The sequence below is a fragment of the Paramisgurnus dabryanus genome, chromosome 18, assembly GCF_030506205.2.
Source record: "Paramisgurnus dabryanus chromosome 18, PD_genome_1.1, whole genome shotgun sequence".
Lineage (NCBI taxonomy): Eukaryota > Metazoa > Chordata > Actinopteri > Cypriniformes > Cobitidae > Paramisgurnus > Paramisgurnus dabryanus.
In genome coordinates this window covers 2,965,910-2,985,672 of record NC_133354.1, presented here as the reverse complement: position 1 = coordinate 2,985,672, position 19,763 = coordinate 2,965,910, and the positions used below count along the sequence as shown (strand labels likewise).

Genomic DNA, 19,763 nt, shown 5'->3' with positions numbered 1-19,763 from the left:
TATTGTGGTAGTTGTAGTTCATTTCATAGTGACGCGCAACGGTTTCCTTCGAATGCAGTACTGTATTGAACACCATTACCCAGAATCCTCTCTGCTTTACCGTAAGCTCCGGGGGCGGAGCTCGAGGAGAAAGCATGGCAGCTGGCATCCTTAGTAGAGGTGAAATAAAACACGTATTTTTAAATGTTTACATGTACTTTGACTGTTTAATGTATTGTACTATAAGACGCCGATCACAAATTGCTTACTGTTTACAATGACTTGACGTGTGAAATGATTACGATTTATGTTTAGTTTCAAGTTGTAATTCATTTTGACTTTAGTAGACGTATTTAAGCATTTAAATGACTTTACTTCATATGTTATTTTAGTAACCGAGGTCCTGCGTGCTCCTCGGTTTGTCGGTGCTGTGTTTTCTTGTCATCATGGACCGCTCAGCACCGCAGCAGCTGCGGCCAAACATCCGGCGGCACCGAGCGATGATACCGGTGAGACTCAGTGGTGATAAATGTGTACCAATATACTGTATACAGTACACCAGAAGCACCATAACATTCATATTAATACCGCCTTATAATAACATCTCATTGCTTTTCTCGTGTTTGTAAGCAGCTTGGTATAAAAGCATGTAAATGTAGGATGTAATATTAAAGGAACAGTTCACCCAAAAATGAAAATTCTATAATTTTCTAATCCTTCTGTTCTTACAAACCTGTATACATTTATTTGTTCTGATAAACAAAAAAGAAGATATTTTGAGGAATGTTTGTAACCAAACTGATCATGAGCCCCATTCACTTCCATAGTAGGACAAAATAATACTATGGAAGTGAATGGGGCTCATGATTGGTTACAAATGTTCCTTAAAATATCTTCTTTTGTGGATATTCTAAGTTTTTTTGGGTGAACTATCCCTTTAATAAGTCTGGATTCCTTCATGTTTTCTACCACAGGTGTGAACAGTAAGATCCTAAATTTTCCCCTCACTCAGCCAGACTTTTTCCGCTTGTCTGAGCTCTTCACCATCAAGGACCTGTTTGAAGCCCGCGTGCACCTTGGCCACAAGAAGGGCTGCAGACACAGGTGGGTGGTACACATGAAGTCTCAATGTAGCTTGAATTTACAGCTATCTTATAGGGATAGTTCACCCCAAAATGGCAATTTTATCATAATTCTCTTACCCCTGTGTCGTTCTAAACTACCAAGTCCTTCAATTGTCTTAAGAACACATTTTTTGATATTTTTGATGAAAACAGAGAGGGTTGTCTCATAGACTGCAGTTTGTTTTAAAGTTATTTTCCCAGAAATAATGAAAGCCATCACCGGACAGGTCCATGCACCATCAGAGAACACTTTTTTTTGCGCAAAGAAAACAAAAACTATTTTATTTAACAATTTGTTCTTGCTCCTTCGGACACTTTTATGAGCAGACTACAGCGCATCCACGTTTTTGTTTTTCCCCTTTTTATTTAAGCCATTATGCAGACATTGTAAACAATACTTAAACAGCCCATATAATGCACCAATTACAACTTCATTGGCAGGTCACGTCAGCAGCATCCACCGTAGCCTGCTCGTGAACACGCATTGAAGGACCAAGGAGGAGAACAAATTTGTTAAATAAAATCGTTTGTTTTTGTCTTTGTGCACAAAAGTGGGAATATGAACGAAAACTCCAGTATATGGGACAGTCACAAGCCTCTCGGTTTTCACCAAAAATATAAAAAAATTTGTGCTGGGCAAAGATTAATCACGATTTTTGGAATAATATATGAGTGTGTGTAATATATAAATACACAAACATAAGAAACATTTACATGTGTGTGTGTGATATATATATATAATTGAATTCGGCGGAAAGTTTGCGTGAGAAGTTCAAGTGTGCGTATAAATACGAAAAACGTACGAAATTATTAGTGAATGAGACCCATTGTGACCCAAATCGAAGGACTTTGTGGTTTAGAACGACACAGAGGTAAGTGATTTATGATAATATTGTCATTTTGGGTTGAACTAACCCTTTAAATAATCCTTTAATTCTCATTCTAGACTGATGGAACCCTATCTGTTCGGTTCACGTCTGGATGTTGACATAATCGATCTTGACCAGACAGTGGAGCACCTCCAGAGGGCGTTAAACTTCACCGCTCACGTGGCTTACCGGGGCGGCATCATTATGTTCGTCAGTCGCAGGCGACAGTTCGGCCACCTGGTAGAGACGACGGCTCGAGAGTGTGGAGAGTACGCACACACGCGCTACTGGCAGGGCGGACTGCTCACCAACGCCCCTGTCCAGTACAGCCCCGGTGTCCGGCTTCCGGATCTCATCATATTCCTCTCAACCCTCAATAACGTTTTTCAGCCACACGTAGGGATCCGGGACGCGGCCAAAATGAATATTCCCACGATCGGGGTGGTGGACTCCAATTGTAACCCCAGCCTGCTCACGTACCCGGTGCCAGGCAACGATGACACTCACGTTGCCATGGAGATGTACTGCCGGCTGTTTAAAATGACCATCAACAGAGCGAAAGACAAGAGGAGGCAAATGGAGCTGCTGAGAGGAATTTCAACCCCAGTTTGAGATACAGTGACTGTTTCATTGAGCTTTACAAACCTCAGCAGGAAATAAGAGTCCAACATTTTATGCTTAAACATATTCATGTATTGTAAATGTCTAAGAATTTGAAACACGAGCTACCTTTAGTTTAATACTTCACTTGTTTTTTACATATGAATAGATACCATGTTTAATTTGCAAGTACATTGACCACTTCATCAACTTCATTAAACCAGATATTAAATCCAGTAACATCAGACTGGTTTTTTTTTTTCATTTGTATTAATTTATGTTGATTTTTCTATAAACACAAAGTTTCCTAAAAAGCACATATCATGAAAATATGACTTTTTCCATGTTTAAGTGCTAAAACTGGGTCCCCGGTGCATCTATCAACCGAGAAAATGTGAAAAAGATCAACCCAGTAACTAAGTTTTGAAAAGTAATTCTTTGCAAGCATGTGAAAAAATAGATAATTGAAATTTGGCTCCCCTTGTGATGTCAGAAGGGGATAATACCGCCCCTTAATCTGCACCATCCAACCACAGCACTGCCATTTAGTACAGAGATCAGCTCATTTGCATTTAAAAGGACACATCCAAAATGGCACTTTTTTGCTCATATCTACAAAGTGGCAATTTTAACATGTTACAATAAATTATCTATATGGTATTTTGAGCTAAACACAGCTTCACATATGTACTCTTGGGACACCAAATATTTATTTGACATCTTAATAGTGTTGTGAAATGTCCACTTTAAATTCATAATGTTTGTTTTATGTTCACACATGTGTGTAAATGTGCCATAAACAACCGTAAGGAGAACCAATATGAAATCAGGCTTTATGACCCAGCAGGTTGCCGTAGGTCTGTTGTTAAAATATTTTTGGCCACTCCCCTCGACTGGATTTGTACTGTATTTGTTTTGCAATGAAGGTAAGAATCACAACTACATATAATTCACTTTAAAACAAGCCGTGATTTCTTTAAACAATCGAATATTTCATGACGTGCTCGATCACGTGCATTACAATGCATAGAATTGCAAATAATTTTGACGTCATAATATGAGTTGTCATTTTAGCGCGTGTGTGTTTTGGATATCAAATTCACGCCGTTTCTGGTTATTACGTAAATGTTAAATGGTTACATACATCATAATACCAATAATGGTGTAATGTCGTTTAAAGCTGACTGAAACCATCCACGTGTTATGCAAACATATCAGTATGTGTAATGGTGGAGCTCCAGTGTTTACGTTAAATTAACTTAATTTCTGCATTTAAATTATTTATGATCCCAAGATATAACATTGTGTCTGTGTCAGAGTTAATGCATGGAGGACGTTAAGGGTATTTTTAGACTTGGTGGAGCGCTGCCTTTGAGGTGTCACAAAGCGCGGGTGCAGTAGCGTGTTTGTGTCTGCAAGGGGCGCAAAAGCTCGGTTCCGGGTGTCAACACTCAGCGATTCTCATGGTCGCTCCTTGTGGAAAATACTGGAACGACACTGAATTCAACCCAATTAACTTATATACTTAAATACTATAGATATTATTACCATGACGCTGTAGTTCTGTTCAGTAAAAAGAGCCAATCATCAATCGTCACAGTTTGACGATTATCAGGGGAAGGGGCTTTGTACTGTTTTGTGAAGTTATTGAAGTTATTTGATTAATAAGTGTTTTAGCACAATATGACCATTAAAACATATATTTACATGTATAAAAAGTGGGAAACCTTTCCCTAAAGGGACTTTGATATTACATAGTGGGGATAATGCTATTAGTTATGAAATATGTTTTGATTCCCCTACAGAAACCCACTTAAGGACTTTTCTTCATATTTGGAAACCACCATAACATCCAGTCTGAAGACATCAATTGAAGACCTGTACTTCATGTTAAACCAAGGAAATCTCCACCTATTAATTCTTGTTATCAATATTTCCCAAATTATACAAAAATTATGTAATGACCAAGCATGTTCCCCCAATTCTAGCCTTGTCCAAAACTCTGCACACTCTTGACGTATATGAGCTGTTTTAAGGGATGTTATTGAACATAAATGTGGCCAAGTGAGTCCAAACTTTAACTTTAACTAGTGTATATTTTATGATGATACAATTATTTATTTTAGGTTTTTAGTATATTATTTGGATTTAAGTCCTGCACATAATCCAGCAGTTGGAAAAATAATATTTTAGTAGTACATGACCCATACGGCAAATATATTTTCTAATATAATTAAAAAATGGCCAGAATATATTTGCTGAAATAAATGTATTTTCCATCAATGCATTTATTGGCAATTTTTTGTATATTTTGGAATAAATTATAAAAAAATAAATATATTTAATAGCATTTATATGTAAACAACAGGTATGAAAATGTTAAAATTAAATATATTTTCAACTGCAAAAATATACTTATAATTTTATAAATACTTATACAATTTATACATTTTATACATACTTTTATATTTTGGCCAGGAAAAAAAATATATTTTTTGCCATTTGGTTGTAAAATTAAAAATGTATTTGTTTTTATTATTTGCATTTAAGTCCTGCACATAATCCAGCAGTTTGACAAATAATATTTTAGAAGTACATGACCCATACGGCTAATATATTTTCACATAGAATTAAAAAATGACCAAAAATATATTTGCTGAAATATGTTTACAAAAATGTATTTTTCATCAATATATTTATTGGCATTTTTTTTTTAATATTTTGGAATAAATTATAAAAATAAAAATATTTAATAGCATTTATATGTAACAACAGGTTTGAAAAGGTTACAATTAAATATATTTTCAACTGCAAAAATATGCTTATAATTTTATATACAGTGTATACATTTTATACACACTTTTATATTTTGGCCAGGAAAAATTTTTTTTTTTGACATATGGGTTGTAAAATTAAAAATGTATTTTGTTTTAGTATATTATTTGCATTTAAGTGCTGCACATAATCCAGCAGTTTGACAAATAATATTTTAGAAGTACATGACCCATTCGGCAAATATATTTTCAAATAGAATAAAAAAATGGCCAAAAATATATTTGCTGAAATATGTTTACAAAAATGTATTTTTCCATCAATATATTTATTGGCATTTTTTATATTTTGGAATAAATTATAAAAATAAATATATTTAAAAGCATTTATGTGTATACAACAAAGGTTCAAATTAAATATATTTTCAACTGGAAAAAATTAAATTATAATTTTATACATACTTACACAGTTTATACATTTTATACACACCTTTATATTTTGGCCAGGAAAAAAATATTTTTTTTGCCATATGGGTTGTAAAATTAAAAATGTATTTGTTGCCCCTGAAATACATTTTGAAATATATGTTAATATATTTCAAATTCAAAAATATATTTAATTAAGCTTTACTTTCTACAAAATGTATGTAGCATATATTTAAAACATATTTTTGGCCAAATATTTGCTGTATGGGGAGGTCATAAAGTGTTCATGTAGAACAAACATACAGGCATTTAAAGCACTTAAAATAATTTTAGATGTAGCACATCATGTCACAATACTTTTACCATTGCACATGATTATCTACATTTGTGTTATCTGTCTGTCATTGTGTAGTCGTGTGTGTGTGTGTTTGGGTTTTGCCCCATGAGACGCAACTTTGGCCTCCATGCCATTGTTGTGCTAAAAGTGGGCAGAAATTAAAAGGCTCGTGATCGACCCTGCTGTCCTGCAAAGTGGACCAGGGGCTTGGAACAAAGCCAAATAAACCAACCATAACCGGTGTGTGTGGCTGACTGTCCATACTAACTGTGGTATAGTATTCCAGTATTTTTCATATGATGTCTTTGTATTTGATTCCAGGTTTGTTTGAAAGATTTGGTCTTGTAATTCTGTGGCTTATGAAAGAAAGTCTGTTGCTAATAATGGAAGCGCAGACTTGGGGAATGATGGCACAAGCACAATTCAACATTAATCTGTACTGGTAAGTCTTTGACACTTAAACGCACACTCTCATTCTTGGATAAACTTTATTTTGGTTTAATAATTTCAAAGACAGATCAGAAAGGACCACGTCTGCTGCCTGCAGTATTTTCACCATAACTGTTAAATGTCATCTGACTCTACAGCAGCTGATCTGGATCCACATGCTTGCTTGGCTGTGTTCGAACCGGTGACCGGTGGTTCCCAAAACCTGGAGCACCCTAACAGTAACACAGTTTGGATCCCTGCGTCTGAAATTGCCTCATGCCATTAATCTGGTGTTTGGTAAGGAACAAGATTGGGAACCACAGGTGTAGACCATCTGAATATTTTTAGATGACCTTTTGAGACCGAGTCTATGAAAAACACGGCTGTGAAAAGTCTTTTTATTTGTAATTTTGTGATAATGTGAAGAACATATAATCTTTATATCTTTAATATTGACTGAGTAAGATCATGTTAGAGATTGAAATTAATTAAGTTCAAACTTTGATTCTTCTAAAATTAGATTAAGATTTTAGCCTTCATTTCATAGACAGGGTCACATATATATTTTAACAGTTTTAATAAATACAACAATATTAATAAACTAAAATAATATCAATCAAATTCCAACTCCTTTGAGTTTTGTTTCGAGGCCAGAATATAAGTTTTTAGATTTGGTCTGTAAGTAACATTTAAAGGTGAGGTGGATTTTCTTAAAACATGTTGTTTCTTTCTAAAGGTCTGTAACAATACAAAGAGTTGGAGAAATAATCCCGATAGAAGTCAAATAAATGTATTTATTCAAACAAACATAATAATGGGTCTGAACATAATACACAAAAGATAAAAAAGATTCAGTACACAGAATTTCCTCATTCATAAGAGCATGAAATTCTAAATTTTAATGCAACGTCCACTTGGTCATGTGATATTTAAAGCCTGTTCATACCAAAGATGATAACTATAAAGATAAAATAAATTGTTTCAACATTTAAGACAATATCAGTCTACACCACACTGTAAAAACGCAGCATGTTTGCAACAAATATTTTTATGTTACTTTAACTGAAGTTAAACAATTTCTTCAAAACAAGTTATGTCGGCTTATCACAAGTTGTTTTAACTTCATGCTGCATATTTTTTCAGTGCACAACTAAAAATTGATAACAATATAAACATTTTAAATGGGAAACTGAAGCCCACAAGTTCAGAAAAAAAACATAACAGTAACACTTTACAATAAAGTTGCATTAGTTAATGCATTAGCTATGAACTAACAATGACTTCTACAGCATTTGCTTTCCAAATTTTAAAATTAAACTGTTTACATTAGTTAATCCACAATGAACTAACATGAAGAAATGTTTTGGCATAACTTACATTAACAAAGATTATTAAATGATAAAAATACTGTATTGCACATTGTTAGTTCATGTAGTTTATGAATTGTAAAATGTAACCAACATAAATGTATTGTTTGTTGGTGTGGATGCTAATATAATTATCTTTATAGTTATTGTTCCTGGTGTAAACCGTCTTTAAAGTAAATACTCCCAAATAACCAACAATATGTGCATCTTTCTTAAATGTCCACCTCATTTAATACTGATGACCTGTGAATCTGTTCAGCGTGTGACGACATGTACAGTAACCTGTTTACACTAAACTAGTGTAAGAGATGCGTGTAAAATGACCTACTGATAACATCAGTCAAGTAGATATTTAGCGTTACACAACATGTTTACACACCTCCACATAAACTGTCACCGAGCCTTAAAGCGATAGTTCAACAAAAAATAAAAAGTATGTTATTTACTATGATTTATACAAGTCGTTCCAAACCCGTTCCAAACCAACAAATGTTTTTGTTCTTCTGAACACAAAGGAAGATATTTGTAATCAAGCAGGAAACATGAGCACCACTGACTTTATTAAAAATACTATGCAAGTCAATGGTGCTCAAAAAGATACAGGTTTGGGAACAACACAAGGGTGAGTAAATGATGACACATTTTAAATTTTGGGGTGAACTATCTCTTTAAAGGGACACTCCACTTTTTTTTGAAAATATGCTTATTTTCCAGCTCCCCTAGAGTTAAACATTTGATTTTTACCTTTTTGGAATCCATTCAGCTAATCTCTGGGTCTGACGGTACCACTTTTAGCATAGCTTAGCATAATCCATTGAATCTGATTAGACAATTAGCATTGTGCTAAAAAATAACCAAAGAGTTTCGAAATTTTTCCTTCCTATTTAAAACTTAATTTAAAACTTTTCTGTAGTTACATCGTGTACTGAGACCAACAGATAATTAAAAGTTGCGATTTTCTAGGAAGATATGGCTAGGAACTAAACTCTCATTCTGGCGTAATAATCAAGGACTTTGCTGCTGTAACATGGCTGCAGGAGGCGCAATGATATTACACAGTGCCCGAAAATAGTCCCCTGCTATTGAAAGTTACTAAGGGGACTATTTTCGGGCACTGTGTAATATCATTACGCCTCCTGCAGTATAGTTCCTAGCCATATCAGCTTAGAAAATCGCAACTTTTAATTTTCTGTCGGTCTTAGTACACGATGTAACTACAGAGAAGTCAAGTTTTAAATAGGAAAAATATCGAAACTCTTTGGTTATTTTGGAACGTGATGCTAATGGTCTAATCAGATTCAATGAATTGTGCTAAGCTAAAAAAAATCAAATGTTTAACTCTAGAGGATCTGGAAAATGAACATGTTTTCAAAAAAGGTGGAATGTCCCTTTAATTCTTCAAAATTTGTACCTCTCCAATAATATGAGACCATAATTCTGTTTCATTTATGTTTAATGTTAACAGTAATCTCTAAACAAACACATTCATACATCGACACACAAACCCTGAGAAACACGTTCGAAAGAAAAATACTCTCACAGTTTAAGTGAATAAGATCTCAAGGATTTCTTCATTAATTCTCGAACAACTCTGAAAATAAATATGTGAGAAATATATAACACTACAAAATAAATGAAAACATACTCCTAGTGCAAACACAACAAACACGCTGTAAAAAGACATCATATATAACTTCTTTCTATCTCTTCTTTATATATTATGTATTCAGTGGTCAAGTCTTCTTAAATTGTGTTGTAGGTCTTGGCGGAAACTTCTTACTTGGCTTCAAACATTGCTAAAGCCAATATCTTGTTCTGTAATAAGAGTCAAAATAGGTGTAGATGTAGTTTGTCTTTCAAGATGCAACATAAAACCTTTTGTCAGGTTATTGTAATTGTCCTAGAAGTTCATTAATCAGGACCATTTTCACCTTGAAGCCAAAGTAAAGTTTTCAGAAGGTATTTTAATAGGTTAAAGGGTTAAAATAGGTGAAGATGTAGTGTATCTGGGAATCCTTACCACTCCCAACATTAGTCTCAGAAGCGTTTGACACTCTTGAATATCTTTTACTGTCCCAAATTCATTCATTCATTCATTTATCTTCACCACCATCCTCTTGTTTAGTGTCTCAAGAGTACTTGGTATTCGAGATCTTCTTCCACAATAGCGTTTTAAGGTTATTGAGAACGAGGGAATGATGTACCTCCATTTGCGAAGCAAGTCCGCTGAGCGTCACGCACGTACGTAGTTGCTTCTCCAGGTCCTCTTTCAGATCAGACGGTGCTCCGAACAACAGAAAGTCCTGCAGTAGGGCGCAAACCTTGGCCAGGTTGGGCTGCACCACTTCCACGTTACACTGCCTGGCCAACCTATCACACGTCGCCGTACAATCCCGCCCATAAGTGCAGTCGGCGTTCGCCTCGCACGTTCTTCCTCGTAAGAATCCCTTGATGGTCGCCTCCGACGCTACGCTTTGAAGGTCGGCCATTTTGAAGTCGTAATTAGCGTTGTAGCCGACCCGTTGCGGGCTGGCGTCGCACATATAAAAGCTCCCGTACACGCCGTGGAAAACCTCTTCCACGAATTCCAGCAGGCCGATGGTGATTCGGGCCCTGCGGGGCCACGCTGGGGCGAGCCATCGGTTAAGGGCCCCTCCCAGTGAGTCGGGAAACACCGGCTGCATCCAGCCAGGCACCTCCAGCCTAAAGAGGGCGCTGTGTGCTATGTGCTCAGTCACATAAAGATCACCGCAGAAGCCCAGCAGGCGAGGTGCGTGTTCTTTATCGTGGAGCGCCACCATTAAAACAAACTCGTTGATTTGCAGCAGAGCCCAGACCGATTTGGCCTCCGCTAAAGAAACTTTACCGTCGGCATTGACATCAGCTAGAGAGATCACACGCGTGACGAGAGTTGCAAGAGACGTCTGCTCGCCCACACTGTCCTGTAATTCAATGAGAGAGAGAAAAAGATTAAAACCTCAAATGTGACTTATTATTCTATCTATATTCACTGCAAGTCTCATTCGATTAAAGCGTCTGCTTTTATCATGTTTTGAAACATTTTGTTATTTTCTTTAGGTGGACTAAAGTCAAATAAAGTCAATCTAACATTTTTCGTGAAGCGAGACTTGACAGCTCAAATTATAAATAATTTTAAGTTTACTATTTCGAATTGGGGGTAATGTAAGGAGATGGTTGTCAACACTGACTTTTCATGTACTTGCGCAATAACTGATTTGTTTATTTTTAACCAAATAAAGTTATGGATTGCAGGTTAAAAGGTCCATGTTGTCCAAAATGTTGATGTCTTTCTTTGTTCAGTCGAGAGGATATTATGTTTTTTGAGGAAAACAATCAAGGATTTTTCTCATTTTAATGGACTTTAATGGACCCCAACACTTCACAGTTTTAATGCAGTTTAAAATTGCAGTTTCAAAGGAATAAAAAATATGTACTTTTAAACCACAACTTCTCATCTTCCTCCAGCTGTGTGACGAGCCAGCGCGACCTCACGCAATACGTCATCACGTCAAGAGGTCACGGATGACGTATGCGAAACTACGCCCCAGTGTTTACAAGTGTGGAGAAAGAGGACCGTTCCGACGTTGTTGTATGTGGAATGGTACTAATTAATGTCTTTGTGTCAGTTTATTGTTTAAAATGGTCCGCAAATGTGCGTTTCATATATGTAACACGTCACCTTTCCACGGCATTACGAAATTACGTGAGGTCACGCTGGCGCGTCACACAACTGGAGGAAGACGAGAAGTTGTGGTTTAAAAGTGCATATTTTTTATTTTTCTTGCCAAAAATGACAATTGTTTCACTAGATAAAACCCTTATGCCTTGTTTGGGATCATTTAGAGTCCTTTGAAACTGCATTGAAACGGCATTAAAACTTTTAAGTGTTGGGGTCCATTAAAGTCCATTAAAATGAGAAAAATCCTGGAATGTTTTCCTCAAAAAAAAACATAATTTCTTCTCGACTGAACAAAGAAAGACATCAACATTTTGAAAGACATGGTGGTCAGTAAATAATCTGGATTTTTTTAAAGAAAATTCAGTAATCCTTTAAGGGCTTCTGTAGAAACATGGCGGCAACTGCCATGTAAGGGGACCACCATTGTATAGATATAAAAATGTCTCATTCTTAGGTAAAAAAATATAAACAATTATTTTGTCCTTGGGCGCTGTAATATTGACGGAAGTTTGAGAGAGAGGCGTGCCGAGGTCAAAGTGCTGCACACTATGTGCTAACTAAGTGCTCTTCTGCCATACAATGTAGTTCTCATTTTTATCCCCTTAAAAAAACGCCACGTTTTATTTTGTGCCACCGTACTTACTCGTGTAACTACTCATGTAACAGTCTTTAAATACGGAAAACATGGAAGTGTTTGGTGGCTTCTAAATTCTTCCCTGTTTGGATCCTAAGGAATGAATTGGGCTAGGCTAAATGCTAACACTTTTACAACGCGCTGTACAAAGATTAAGTGCATGCATTGATAAAAGATAGGGATGTATTAATTAGTCTAAGTTGAGGTAAAAACATAGTAAAATATTGAAAAACGGTGGTGTTTTCCTTTAAAGCCTGTTTTATGCGTACGCGATGGTCAGTGTGGTGCAAATTTTGGCAATGGAATAGTATGCGCACACTATACATGCAGCTTCATATTTTTTTAACCGTGTGTACTGTACTTTGTACACAAAGGTATGTAGCCCAGGAGAGGTATTGCAATTTGTCGCAATACACATGCATCAAACGTCTGTGTGTGCGGATAAGTCAAATAGCTATGCAATGCAAAGCAATTTAACTTTTTATTTTAACTTTTACATTTAAATAGAGCTGTGTTACCGCTTTCCAACATTTTAAAATATGACGATGCCTCTCCTTCTTCTTCTACATTGAGTCATCAAATGCACAAAATCTTAGAAGGAATGTAGAAGTAGTATGTCATCTGGGTTCTTTTCACCCAATCTTTTTCATAAACGATGAACTCGGACATGCTTCTAGTCTCGCCTACTATAGAGTATAGAAGTAAACGATTTCGGACGTAAATAGACACTCAGCCTCATCGTAGAGATTATATACATAAGTGTTAAAAGGCCTTTTAAGTGGTGTGATGGTTATGGTGATTTGTAGCATATTTGTGTGTTTGTGGTGTTTCAGTGTGTATTTGTTGTTCTTCAGTACGACACTGAGAGTGAGTGTATTGTTCCGCCTGTGACCTTTTTAAGCTCCTTCAGGTATTTTTGGCTTCTCTTCTCTATTTCACACCCCCCTCTTTCTTTCCCTCTCTCTCTCTTCCTCCTACAGGAAACCTTGAGGAGGGTTTGTCCATCTTAAGCTCTGTTTCCTTTTTCCTGTAGACCATATAAACACCTAACGCACAATCATAAAATCGCTAAGCGAAGTACAGTGCATTACAAGTTATATATTTTATAAGTACATGTACTCATGTTCTCTGGGTTCAAACTCTTGACCTTTTGGACTTTTAAAACATTGCTCTAACACTGACCTATACAGAAAAGATCTGAGACTCTTTTGTGGGCCGTGACCCAGCAGTTGAGAAACTAGAGCTCTGTATGTTAGTGTTTGAATGGTGATATGGGTGCGGTTGCTTTTTGTGAGGCCTGATGATGTATACGAGCACAACAGAGACCTTGAGAAAGGAATGCAGCATCGCTCTGAATTCATCCATGGACGTCCCACGTGTGGGTTTGTCATAGAGGCTGATTTGGTGCTGCTGTGGAGAATCAGGACCGTTTTCTCCTCTCATACTCTCCTCGATGCCACATTTCACCAGAACGGATTTCTCCTTCCATTCGGCACTGTACACCTGCACAAGACACACACGTGATGTTATATCTAAAGAAAACTTGTTCAAATGTATTTCACCTTAAAATAGAAAAATATATAAAAGAAACTACACTAGTTGACATTAAAGTGGAAGAAAAAGTTTATAAAAGTTGTCAGAAGACAAACATTTTTAAGAACTTTAAGGGGCCTAAAGTGTGCCAAGAAAACATCCCACACACCATAACACCACCACCACCACCAGGCTGCACAGTGGTAAGAAGGCATGCTGGATCCATGTTCTCATTCTGTTTACGCCAAATCCTGACTCTGAATGTCTCAACAGAAATCGAGACTTAACAGACCAGGCAACATTTTTCCAGTCTTCAACTGTCCAATTTTGGTGAGCTTGTGCAAATTGTATCCTCTTTTTCCTATTTGTAGTGGAGATGAGTGGTACCCGGTGGGGTCTTCTGCTGTTGTAGCCCATCCGCCTCAAGGTTGTGCGTGTTGTGGCTTCACAAATGCTTTGCTGCAAACCTCGGTTGTAACGAGTGGTTATTTCAGTCAAAATTGCTCTTCTATCAGTTTGAATCAGTCGGCCCATTCTCCTCTGACCTCTAGAATCAAAAAGGCATTTTTGCCCACAGGACGGTTGCATACTGGATGTTTTTCCATTTTCACACCATTCTTTGTAAACCCTAGAAATGGTTGTGCGTGAAAATCCCAGTAACTGAGCAGATTGTGAAATACTCAGAACGGCCAGTCTGGCACAAACAACCATGGCATGCTCAAAACTGCTTAAATCACCTTTCTTTCCCATTCTGACATTCTGTTTGGAGTTCAGGAGATTGTCTTGACCAGGACCACACCCCTAAATGCATTGAAGCATCTGCCATGTGATTGGTTGATTTGATAATTGCATTAATGAGAAATTGAACAGGTGTTCCTAATAATCCTTTAGGTGCGTCTATATGGATGTGTGTGTGTTTTTTAAGGATATAAACACACTTACCTGGTGTGTAGGTGATGTTGAAAGACAGTGTTGAAGAGAGAGAGTTTTTTCCTCACAGAGAGACTTGCACGCTGAGCCGGAGATGATTCCCCTCTGATAATGATCACACTAAAACACAGCAAGGCCCAAAGTCACAATATGTCATTAAAAAATCTTGTTTGTTCTTCAAGTGTTGGAGAACCAAAATACTGAGCTGATGAGTTCAAATGAAGGGAAGAACCTTAAAATATCTTAAACCCCATTCACACAGCACTTTGGTCCCAGAAAATTTCCATAAAATTATAAGACAGGCTTTAGTTTGAACACAAACACATCATGTAAATATTCTGGTATTGTTCCCGTAAAGAGGACCTAGTAACATTGAAAAGCTTTCGGTGTAGACAAAAACAATGCCGTAAGGTGCGTGCCGTAGTGAGGACGTGCCCGCAGATGTTTTAGAAAAAACCCTCCAAGTGCGGGACTTTAAATACGTCACGTGTCTTTTTACGGTTTGTGTGAATGCATGCACAGATTCCGAAAAATCATTGCGAGTGTATGAAGGAACCAAAAATCAAACAATCACAGACAAATCCGAACAAATCACGGATGCATTTTCTGTGTATTTTCCGTAATCTCTGTATTCTCATGGGGAAAAACTTGTCTTATGGTGTCATGTCAAAATGTATATAACACCCTTTATAGAGGTTTACAAGTGTGAGAGGTTTGTGTTTGCTTCTTCTAAAAAGACAAATAATTTTTGTTTAAACATTGTTGATGGTAAAAATGATGTGAGTGGTTCAATATGGTTTTACATAATAGCTGGGTTATAAACTGCCAACTCTTTTGCTTCCTTCTTTTAACTTCCCACTTCTCTCTCTTTCTGTGAACAGTATTTGTTAACGCACTTCCTGTTTTAGACCAAATTAAAACAGAGAAGGTAAAAGATTGTAAAGGTTAAACTATGTGTGTTGCATCGGTCAATCATATTGAAGATATTTTGCGAACTCTCATAATGTATGTCCAGATGCTGGTTGTGGGAAAAAGATGTACACTCATCCATGACTTACTATGATCATAGTACAGACGTGTCCTCTGCAGAGCTCTGAATATGAAGAATACTGCATGTAAAGCATCCAGCTGGCCACCAGAATCCCAAACCACACCACCAACAGGTACTTCACCTTTACTGCTGGGAGACGGGACTGTAAAAGAGTATGACACATATTTAAACAGTTTACTAAAAAGTCTTTGTCTGGCTGTATATATATATCAGAATATGTGAGCGGATTTAAGTAACAATCATTTGCCCTCCACGCATTTTATATTTACTTCGCTCCAGCTCCACTCTGGGTATTTTTAATTTTTTGCTCCTCGCCCACTCCCAACTCCCTTGCTTCTCTCTCCGTGTTCACTCCATGACAAATCTGTGCCTAAGTAACGCTTCAACTCACAAAATATCACAAACCTCTGTTCTAAGATGCATTATTCAATGATCAAATCTATAAATGTGCTTTATTTGAACTAGAAGAATAATAATAAGCCACTAAATTAGAGATGCAATGGATGCATCACTACAAAAAAATAAGCCATATCTGAAAAATTAAATTGCTGTCTGAGGCTAAATGAAATCAATTTCCAAAATAAAACATGAGCTTGTGATGGAGTTAGAAAACCCAGATGCTCCTCAAATACTTCCAAAAAATCTGCTCCTCTGTCAAAATCACAATGCTCCCCTCCTCAAATCGCTCCCACTCCGCTCACATACTCTGTTATGTCTCCATAAAAAACCTATAGTTTCCACAGGGACCTTTCTACAAATATTTCTTTGTATCGGAAACAGGTTCTACATACTTTAAGAAGGTAAGAAAGAAACGGTTCTTTAAACAAACGTTGGCGTAAAAAAACTTTCTTTGGAGAAGCAAAATCTTTATTTTTAAGAGTTTTAAACAAGAAAATAATAGGAAAGGATAGTTCAGCGGGACAAACTTTGATTATGGTTGACAAAAAGGCATGCACTTCGAGATACATGTATCACATCTCCTTCATTGGGGGTTAACAGTACGTGCCTAAAGATATAGCGATGTCTCTTAAGCGGTTTTCAGGTGTGAAGGGCGCAATATGCCGAAGGCTGGGACTGTTTTCTCTGCTTGAATGGGAAAGGGTTTGTGTGAATACATACATATCTGATTACCGCCTGTTGATACAGACCACTGTTATTAGATATCCAAATTCAGTCTGTGTGTGCCTGCATGCTGAAAACAACGGCTAAACATGCAATCCAAATAATGCTATTGTGTGCCAGAATTTTAAGTACATTTATTTACAGTAAACAAATAATTGATAAAAACCTAATTGTCTCTGTAGCCGAATGAGATGTGCTGTTGTTAAACTTTAAATAGATAGTTTATACAAAATACAAATGCTGTCATTTCACACACACACACACACATGTTTCCAAAGGTATACGAAAGCAGATGTCCATACCAGATAATTATGAGTACAACAGGATGTGGTGAGAATCTTTCCTCTTAACCCAAATGCTGTTTTTTATATTTAATAGAAAAATGCCTTTTTATCTTCTGGACAGAGTTCACAGATGAATCTGACAGGTTTGACCTAGCGAGTCTCAAACGGTCACACTGTGCACTTACGATGAGTGCTCTTATGAAAGAGGGCCCTTAGTGCACATCCACAAAAACACTGTCAGCCCTGTGCATTAGGCACTCAATGTTTTTCAGCACAACAATGGTGTGCGTGCATGTGATTCTGAAAATATGGGAACGACGTATAGTAACCCAAAAACTAAAACTATAGGTCCACTGTGTCTGTAAATGTGTCCTCTGTCTGTCCAATCTTGATTCATCATACATTTCATACATCATGTCAACTTTGGTAGGCCTACTCCATAAGTACCATATCCAACAATTTGGCACTCTTTGCTTTACACTACCCAAGTAGTGCAATGTAAATAAATACCATGGTACTGAAAGATTACCATATAAATGAATTATAAATATTTGCACTCCATGCATGCTTTAAAATACACCATCATACCAAGATACATATCAATAAAGCATATATGGTATTACTGTGGTAGCCTACCTTTTGTTACATTCACACTTCTAAATTAGATTTTTAATAAGCACTGCAAACAATATTTTCTGATGGTTAGAAAAAAGTTACCTGTAAGCCCTTAGATAAAGGGCAGAAGAGCATCATATGCATCAGTCTCCGCACACCCCGCGGCATCTTCAAACACTGATGATAAGCAATCCTCTACTAAAATAAAGACACCGCGTTCCTCATCTCCTCCATTAGATGCCCGCAATACTCTCCACGAACGCAACGCGCATATGGACAAAAACGCAGATATAAACGTGTACGCTTATTGTATCGCCATAGGCTTTTATTTCAATATGCATTGGGTCATGCAACACTGAAACATCCCGTGCTGGCAGCGCTCAACTCAAGGACAAATATCGCGCACACGCATCCATTTGCTCGCGCTGCACCCAGAAACGCGCGAAACCCGGCCATCATCCTCGCGCGACAGGATGCGACACCGCCAAAGATGCTTTCAGATTCAGCAAGGACATTTGCGTGATGTTTGTATCCGGCACTTCTTCTCCGGATGCTGCTCAGCACGGGCCGCGCACAGATGAGACGTTGTGAGCGTGAGAACGAGCAGCTGGAGAGAAACGGCCTCAACAATGCGCCTTAAGGGGGAGGTGGAGACACTGATTTACACTACCGACAAAAAATAATATATGCCTACAATCCCTTTAATAGGATAGGATAGGATAAAATAGAATAGAATCTGATTTTAATGTATAGAATGGTACTTTAATTTCGATCAAATAGAATGAAATGGAAAATGTGTATGAAAAAGAACAAGGCCGTGACAAGCATAGACTCACCAATCATAAAATGTATAGTCTGATTTTCAGAATGACCTTTATTTTGAATAAAATTTGTCTTGGGGTCTAACAATTTCAATAAAATTCAGTAAAAAAAAACAATATTCTTATGAGGAAAAATAGAAAAATAAAATATAAGGGCTGCATCGCGGTTAATCGCGATTAATCTATTGCAGAATAAAAGTGTGTGAACTGTGTTTAATAACTTTGTATAGGTAAATACACACACATGCATGTAAATATTTAATAATTTTTTACGTGTATATGCATTTGTATATTTATGTATAATTTATATTATATATACACTGAAAAAAATGATTCATTGATTTTTACTGGCAGATTATCGGGTGAGTGAATAGTTCCCGTGTCATAGACCTCATATTCTGAAATCATGATATGCAACATTCACAGATTATCTGAAAAAAACTGTGAGCAGCATTTCCTCGGTAGAAAAAAACTAGTGCTGGGAATAGATTAATCTAGATTAATCTCATACAAAATAAGTATTTTTTGCATAATATATGAGTTTGTGTGCTGTGTGTTATTATTATGTATATATAATACACACACATTCATGTATGTATTTAAGAAACATTTACATGTGTATATATATTTATTTATATTTTTATATATTATATATAAATAAAACAACAATATATAAATAAAATATTTCTTTAATGTATATATATATATATATATATATATATATATATATATATATATATATATATATATGCGTGTGTATTTACTTAATAATAACACACAGCACAACTCATATATTATGCAAAAAAATACTTTTATTTTGTATGAGATTGATCTAGATTAATCTATGCCCCGCCCTCAAAAAAACCCTTATATTTTCACAAGTTTTGTACATTTTGGGGCGTAAAGGGATAGTTCGACCAAAAATGATATTAAACCCATGATTTAATAACCCTCAAGCTGTCCGAGATGCATATTTCCATAAATTTTCAGACGAACACATTTCCATTTACTTCCATGGTATTCTTTTTTTCTACTATGGAAGTGAATAGGGTCCACAAACAGTCTGGTTACAAACATTTCTCGAAATATCTTCCTTCATGTTTATTAGAACAAAGAGATTTATGCGGGTTAGTAAATGATTACAGAATGTTAATTTTTGCGTAAACTATCC

General features: G+C 36.4%; 2 protein-coding genes and 1 long non-coding RNA gene across 3 annotated transcripts; 2 read left to right on the top strand and 1 right to left on the bottom strand.

Annotated features, from left to right (window-relative positions):
* The first annotated feature begins 16 nt into the window (after window positions 1-16).
* mrps2 (mitochondrial ribosomal protein S2) lies at window positions 17-2,808 on the top strand. Its single transcript, XM_065243904.2, has 4 exons — window positions 17-159; window positions 372-488; window positions 954-1,083; window positions 2,050-2,808. Exons 1-4 carry the CDS (start codon window positions 135-137, stop codon window positions 2,582-2,584), a joined length of 807 nt encoding a protein of 268 aa, XP_065099976.1. The 5' UTR covers window positions 17-134; the 3' UTR covers window positions 2,585-2,808.
* Window positions 2,809-3,444: 636 nt separating this feature from the next.
* On the top strand, window positions 3,445-8,821 carry LOC135721562 (uncharacterized). The gene is made up of 4 exons (XR_010521507.2): window positions 3,445-3,498; window positions 4,378-4,636; window positions 6,428-6,548; window positions 6,694-8,821. It is a non-coding gene; the product is annotated as an uncharacterized lncRNA (long non-coding RNA).
* Window positions 8,822-9,337: 516 nt separating this feature from the next.
* dipk1b (divergent protein kinase domain 1B) lies at window positions 9,338-18,606 on the bottom strand. The gene is made up of 5 exons (XM_065243905.2): window positions 17,874-18,606; window positions 15,758-15,892; window positions 14,712-14,819; window positions 13,563-13,739; window positions 9,338-10,844 (listed from the first exon to the last, which is right to left on the bottom strand). Exons 1-5 carry the CDS (start codon window positions 17,937-17,939, stop codon window positions 10,032-10,034), a joined length of 1,299 nt encoding a protein of 432 aa, XP_065099977.1. The 5' UTR covers window positions 17,940-18,606; the 3' UTR covers window positions 9,338-10,031.
* Between the last annotated feature and the right edge of the window lie 1,157 nt (window positions 18,607-19,763).